The sequence below is a fragment of the Citrus clementina genome, unplaced genomic scaffold (genome assembly GCF_000493195.1).
Source record: "Citrus clementina cultivar Clemenules unplaced genomic scaffold, Citrus_clementina_v1.0 scaffold_1, whole genome shotgun sequence".
NCBI classification, from domain to species: domain Eukaryota; kingdom Viridiplantae; phylum Streptophyta; class Magnoliopsida; order Sapindales; family Rutaceae; genus Citrus; species Citrus x clementina.
The window spans coordinates 8,088,595-8,096,129 of record NW_006263303.1 but is presented as its reverse complement, the minus strand read 5'-3'; the positions used below and the strand labels follow the sequence as shown (position 1 = coordinate 8,096,129).

The window sequence follows — 7,535 nt, the reverse complement described above, 5'->3', positions numbered from 1 at the left end:
CCTGGTTGCAGCATCTCTTCTTCTGTCTCACCGGCCTTGCCCCCTTCTTGATTGCCAACTTGTGGCAAGCTACCCCGCGATCAATTCCGGGCATATCTTCATGAGACCAGGCAAATATATCCGCATGAGACTGTAGGTAATTTACCAGCTCGCCTTTTACTGCCCCAACCAATCCTGACCCGATCTTCACTACTCTGCTCGGGTTGCTTTTGCTTACCGCAACTTCCTCCAGTTTCTCAACAGGCTCTTGGCGGCCCTTTTTAGACTCTCCTCGATTATCTAGAGAAGTAACCTGTAGTGTCTCCTTGGCCGCCGTAGTATAACAACTCCTTGCCATCCTCTGGTCGCCTTTTACTACGCCAACCACTCCATTTATTCTGTATTTCAGCGCCAAGTAATGCGTGGATACAACGCATTGGCTTATCCTTATGAATGGTCTCCCCAGTATCATCTGGTAAGGGTTTCTTTCCTCTACCACGACGAAGTCCAGCATCATCGTTCGTTCAAACGGCTTTGTCCCCACCGTAATCGGGAATTCAATGATCCCCAAGGGAGTTAACCGTCCCCCTCCAAATCATTTTAAGGAAGTATTTGTCCGCTCCAGCTTTAAATCTGAAATCCCCATATCATCTAGGGCTGACTTAAATAGAATGTCAACTGAACTGCCCGTGTCCACCAGTATTCGCCGCAATTCTGTGCTAGCCACTGATGCTTTAATCACTAGTGCATCCTCATGAGGATACAAAATACCCTCTTCATTCTCATCCGTCCACATAATGGGAACTTGTCGCACTTTTGCCTTCTTGGTTGCTGGCAAATTGAAAAGCACTTCTTTGCTAGTCATGGCGTATCTCCCATAGTTCTTCCGTGCCCTGTTCGAATCTCCGGCCAATGTTGGCCCTCCTGCTATCACACGGATGGTCGGCTGTTCACGTTCCAGATCCCTCTCAACTCCTTCATCCCGTGTGTACTGTGATTCCATGACAGGGGATATTCCATCTACATACTCGTCCAAGTATCGGTTCCTCACTAAATCCTCCACTTGAATCTTCAGGTCACGACATTGGCTGATAGTGTGACCGTGAGTGTCGTGGAACTTGCAGAATCTGCTCTTATCCCGTCGGTGAGTCGATTTTGTTATTGGGGCTGGAGGGTACAGCAGGCCTCGTCCCTCGATCCTCTCATACAATTCCTCCATGGAGATCTTTAGTGGAGTGTATTGTCTATATGTCAAGCTCTGGTCTACCAGCTGAACTGCTCGGCTATCATGAACGTCACATCGGGCTGGCATAGTCGCTAACTGATCTGGTCATCTAGCCCTGGAATTGGTTGCATATAATGCTCTGGGAGTGTTATGATAGGGGCCGGCAGCCATCTGCCGGAATTCTCGCTGCCGATCCGGGAATGGGGGACGTGGAGGTTGAGCCCGGTTGTGCTGGAACTGTTGTGATCTCGGAGCTATGGGGTAAGGGCGGGATCGAGCTGATGTTCCGCCCCTTACTGAGGGTTCCCCAGCTCGCTTTGCCGACCCGCTCCCATTTGGAGTTCTCCTTTCCTTTCGTCTCAGCTCCTCCAGCTGTTCATTCTTTATCTTTGCCGATTTTTCTTCTTCGATTTCGATATCTCTCTTTGCCTGCTCATATCCTGTTGAATAATTCTGCACCAGGGGGCTTCTCAGGTTATACCATAGCCGGCCTATCCTCACACCCTCCTTTAAACCCCTCAACGCCTGCGGGTGATTGAAAACTCCCAAATCAAGTACGGCTCGGTGGTATCGCTTTACAAAATCCCGTAGGGGTTCGTGCTCCTCATGTTTCATCCCCATCAGTTCAATCATGTCGTCCTCTGGGGCTACTGCCCCTCGGAACTGCTCGGCCAACTCCTGGCACATCTGCTCATACCCCTTTATACTTCCTCGGGGCAGCTTGCGGTACCATTCTCGAGCTCGTCCCTCTAGTGTCAACGGGAACGCCCTGCACCTCTGAGCTGATGTCAGCCCCTGCACACCCGTCATATCGTTGAAACGCTCAATGTGCACCAGTGGGTCACTTCGTCCGGAGTATTTGAGGTCGGGGAAGAGGAAATCTCTTGGGATTATGGTACCCATGATCTCAGTTGATAACGGAGATTCTTCATCTAACATTATCCTCCAATTCAGGGGCTTTCTCTTGCCCTGTATCTCCTCTATCACCTGCGCCAACCTGCGCACCTCCCCCTCCAATTCTATAGCACGGTTAGGATCACGCGCAGCTATCTGGTCTCGCTCCTGCTCGGCGTTCTGCAACCGCTGTCTGAGCTCTCCTTCATCAACACTAGCACCTCGGCCAGTAGTTTCCAGTACCCGTCCGGGGCGATGTTGGTCTCTTCCTTCATCCCCGTGTTCTCCTAGGATCCGACCAGTATTTCTGTGGGGATGCACCCCATTAGGTTGGTCCGCGGGCGGAGGAATGTCCTCGACTCTACGTCTCCAGAGGCTGGGTTCTGCTCCGACTTCATCTCTTCCCACGGGGGTTTCACAATCCATTCTCCGCTCATCCCTCAGCTCAAACAATATGGACGCGAGAGTCTCCATTTGTTTCTCCATCCGCTCCAATCTGTCTTGCATCATCCTTTCTCGGGCTTCATTCACAATTTCCCGGAGAGTGATTGTTTCCACCGTTTCATTGTCCTCCCTCAAAGTATCCTTTCTTGACACATCCATATCTGATCGTTCGTTGCTTCTCCGGTAACTGCTAATTTGGTGGTAGCTTTTTATTCAGCTCCCCACAGACGGCGCCAAAATGTTGATGCCGAAATCTGCTCGTCCTTAGACCGACCAGATTCTTTCACCAACGTTTAAGTTATCGACTGCTGCACGAACCGCTAAGGCTGGAATCATCCTCCTTTCTCTCACTAGACCTGCGTTCACCGAAAACGGATCAGAGACGCCGGTAGTTTTGCCGGCGTAAACCCTCCGATGCCTAAGTTAGTACAAGGTGTTTACGGGAAAACAGTGTAATTTAGATTTAAGGTGTTTATCAGAAATTTGTAAGGAAATGGCCTGGTTGCAATTTGGCAGCGTTTTCCCTCTTTTCAGTTTTTCTGTCCCCTTCTTCGTCGATTTCTTCTTCTTTTATAGCCGCTGTCCTCACGTTCCCGTTTGCCCTTCATCCCACCTTTTTTGGGCAGTGGCAGCCCCTCATGGGACTCTAACTGCTGCTTCATGGGCAAACGTGGGATCTCACATCTCCCGCAACGGTTCTGGGAAAGCGCAACTGCCGCGATTCTGTGAGATCGTGTTTCCGCTTTTTGGGGTACGGGTACCAGCTCGGTATATACCTCTAGTCAGTATTCGTCTCGGCTCGGCTCATGTTGCCCCTGCTCTGCTCGTACCATTTGGCTGAGGTGATTCATGCCGGGGTGGAAATAGTAGCATGACCGACCTGGTGCTTTTATTTACTTAACAGTAATCTTGATGCGTTGCAGACTGAATTCGACAAATTGATTCAGGCAAAAGATGATCTTCTAAACGAAGTTAATCTTGCTGAACAACAACCTCGTACTAGAAGGACGCACCAGGTCAAAGGTTGGCTTCAAAGGGTGCAACAAATGGGAACCAAAGTTACAAAGGTGCAAGAAACTAGAGCCCAAGAAATCGACAGATTGTGTCTTGGAGGCTTCTGTTCCAAGGACTTGATATCAAGCTACCGCTTTGGGAGAAGAGTGGTGGAGTTGAAGAAAGAAGTGATCGATTTAAAGAATGAACGAGGAGACATCGTAGACATTTATGAGATGGTACCTGAAGATCCGGCAGTTGAATTACCCGTTGAGCGAACAGTTGTGGGTCAACAATCAATTCTTGACCAAGTTTGGAGATGCATCACAGAGAAAGAAAACAATGTGGGAATTATTGGCTTATATGGTAGAGGGGGCGTTGGTAAAACTACCCTGTTGAAACAAGTCAATAACCACTTCCGCTGCCGAGAACATAATTTTGATGTTGTCATCTGGGTGGTTGTTTCAAGAGAGCTAAAGTTGCAGCAGATTCAACACGACATTGGAGAAAGGATAGGCTTATTGTCAGACAAAGAGTGGCAGAGTAAGAGTGTTAAGCAGAAGGCTTTGGACATCTCCAACAATTTAAGCCAAAAGAAGTTCGTACTGTTGTTAGATGATATATGGCAGCCAATTGATTTAACAGAAGTTGGTGTCCCTCTTCAAAGCCTAAATGTAGAATCAAAGATAGTGTTCACAACTCGTTCTCTTGATGTTTGCGGCCAAATGAGAGCTGACAAGGGGATTGAAGTGTCGACTTTGACTCATGGACAAGCCTGGAAATTATTTCAGGAGGAGGTTGGAACATCCGTTCTTGGCAGTCATCCTGATATTCCTAAGCTAGCCGAGACCTTGGCCAAAGAGTGTCGTGGTTTGCCACTGGCACTCAAAACAATAGGTCGAGCCATGGCAGGCAGAAGGAATCGTGAGCAATGGCAGCATGCAATTAATGTCTTACGCACATCAGCTTCTAAGTTTCCAGGTATGGAAGAAAACGTGTTTTCACGTTTGAAGTTCAGTTACGATTGTTTGCCGAGGGATGAACTTCGTTCTTGTCTCTTATACTGTTGTTTATTTCCTGAAGACTTCAGAATTCCTAAACGTGAGTTGATAAATTATTGGATTAGTGAGGGATTTTCAGATGGATTTGGTGACGGATACACCATCGTTGGTGATCTTGTAAGTGCATGTCTGTTGGAAGAAGAGGACGACTATTATTTGAAAATGCACGATGTGATTCGTGATATGGCATTGTGGATAGCATGTAAGATTAGGAAGAAAGAGGAGAACTTTTTGGTTTGTGCTGGAGTAGGAATAACTAAAGCACCAAAGATTGAAGAATGGGAAGGAGTCAAAAGGGTATCATTATCGGACAATAAAATAGAGAGTCTATCGGAAATTCCCAATTGTCCACATCTCCAAACTCTGTTTCTTGATAGAAATTGTATTATGGAGATCACTGATGGTTTCTTTGAGCTTATGCGTTCTCTTCGTGTTTTGAGTCTAAGCCAAAATTCTCTTACCGAACTACCTTCAGGGATTTCAAGTTTGGTTTCATTACAACACCTTGACGTCTCATATACTGACATAAGTGGGTTGCCGCATGAGCTGAAGGCATTGCTGAATCTAAGATACTTGAACTTGGAGAGAACATATCATTTATCTAGATTTCCACCAGAATTGATATCTAGCTTTTCAAAGTTAGAGGTACTCAGGATGCTGGAATCTGGAGCTGATAGTACAGCCGAACAAGGCAGCGTCCTTTCTGAAGATGCTGAGCCTTTAATGAAGGAATTGCTCTGTTTGAAACTTTTAAATCTCATCAGCTTCTCCTTGTATAGTTCACGTGGTGTCCGGAACTTCTTAAAATTCCCTAAGCTGCTGCGCATTACTCAAGCTCTATCCATTAGCGACTGTGAAATTCCACTGCTCAATGTCTCTCATCTAGCATACATGGAGCATCTCAAGGACTTGGTCATTGATAACAGCAATTTGGAAGAGTTAAAGACTGACTGCACAGGAGAAGTGCAAAAAGTGCTTCAATGTGGCTTCCGCAGTCTTCACTTGGCCTCCATTGCTTTTTGCTCAAGAGTGAAGGACTTGACGTGGCTTGCTTTTGCTCCAAATCTCAAGATTATTGTGATAATGCACTGTGATGACCTGGAAGAGATAATCAGTGTTGAAAAACTGAATGAACTTTCGGATATCATGGGAGAGCTTAACTTTTTTGCAAAACTAGAATTGCTAGACCTTTATCACGCAGAAAATTTAAAGAGCATCTACCAGGGTGCCTTGCCCTTGCCACAGCTGAAGGAAATTCGAGTAACTCAATGCCCAAAGCTGAAGACGCTCCCTCTCAATTCCAGCAGCACAAAGCTACGAAATATTGTCATCAATGGTGGGAAAGATTGGTGGGAAGAGCTACAATGGGAGGATCAAGCCACTCAAAATGCTTTTTCTACCTGCTTCGTACCGAGTCGTTAAGGGAGCACTGCTACTCCGTCCGAATTTTCTGCCTAATTTAAAGGAGCAAGAGTTTGAATAAGATTCCTGGTGCAGCTTTTCTATTTTTATATGTGCTTATCTTTCTATTTCGTCGTCCAGTATGTTCCGATGTAATAACGTTTGATCTCATTCTACATAATCATTTGTTAAACTCTTTTGTCTACTCACTCTGAACGATTTGTATTCAAGGAGCTTGATTAAGAATTAGGCTCCGTTTGGTACAGCTTATTAAATAGAGCTTATAACAGTAGAGCTTATAGCAGTAGAGCTTATACCAATAGAGCTTTTGGACAAAAAATCATTGGGTGTTTGATTGTCAATAAAAAAAAGCACTTTTGAACCATTAAACTGAGTGATATTTTTTATATTATCTATTTTTAGAAAAGCTCTATAACCTCTACTCCCAAAAGCTCAAATTTTGGGTTTTTGTTAGTAGAGGTAAATTAGTTTATTTAAGTTAAAAAAACTCTACTAAAAAAATAACCAAACACCATAAAAATTTTAAAAAAGTGCTTATACGATTAAATAAGCACTTATGGCTCTTAAATAGAGTTTTCTTTTTATCTTCTCCATAATCTTTTTTTCCAGATCAATTGTTCATCACCCATAAAAATTGTTAGTGTGAATGCTAAGATAATAAGACACTAAAATAATTTTAGAAAAAAGATAATAAATATAAAATTGAGAGATTCACAAATTAAATTTGTTTTATTTAGAGGCATTAAATATAGGGCATGTTTGGTAATTTTGTAGCCTTTAAAATAATTGCTATTATTTATGCTATAGAAATAATTTGTTAGAAAAGAATTAGTTAAATATAAGTATTGTGAGTTTTAAAAGTGGCCATAGGGATGACAAAATCCAGATTCGGATGTACATTTTCACATCCAAATCCGCAAAAAAAATATGCGGATTCAGATGTGGGTGATATCTGCACGGATTGTGGGTGGGTATTTTGTATATCTGGATTCGTATAAATTATAATAGAGCAATTTAAAATTCAATGATTTACTTAATAATATCAAATAAAATACAATCACAATTCAACAATTAACAATTCACTAACTAGAATAACATAGAACACCGTATATTCACAAATAAAAGTACTACAACATAAATTAAATATCAATAATAACATAAATTTAAGTTTAACACCACCAAAAATTCACAAACAAAATTCTAAAAACATCACAAATCCACATAAAATAATGTGGGTTCCAATATACTTTATAATTTAATTTAACTTATATAATTAATCTTATTATTTTTTCATTTAACTTATATATTTTTTAATTTAACTTTAATTTAATAAATAATTTAATTAAAAAATAATGCAAATTTGGACATCCGATTTTTCGAATGCATTTGCATCCAGATCCGGATCCGGATCTGCATGGATTCTAACATTGAGCATCCGGATCCACTTTTTTTAATGTGTGAATCCAGATTTTTTTTTGGATTCAAATCTTTTGAATTTTTACGGATCTGGGCTGGAC

At 43.0% G+C, this 7,535-nt stretch overlaps 1 protein-coding gene across 1 annotated transcript in view; it reads left to right on the top strand.

The window, feature by feature from the left end:
- Window positions 1-6,018, top strand: part of LOC18056145 (probable disease resistance protein At5g63020) — a 14,312-nt gene extending 8,294 nt beyond the window's left edge. The window contains exon 2 of the mRNA XM_024178305.1: window positions 3,446-6,018. Coding sequence (XP_024034073.1) covers window positions 3,446-6,018 — 2,573 coding nt within the window. The remainder of the gene's footprint in view (window positions 1-3,445) is intronic.
- Window positions 6,019-7,535: the final 1,517 nt, after the last annotated feature.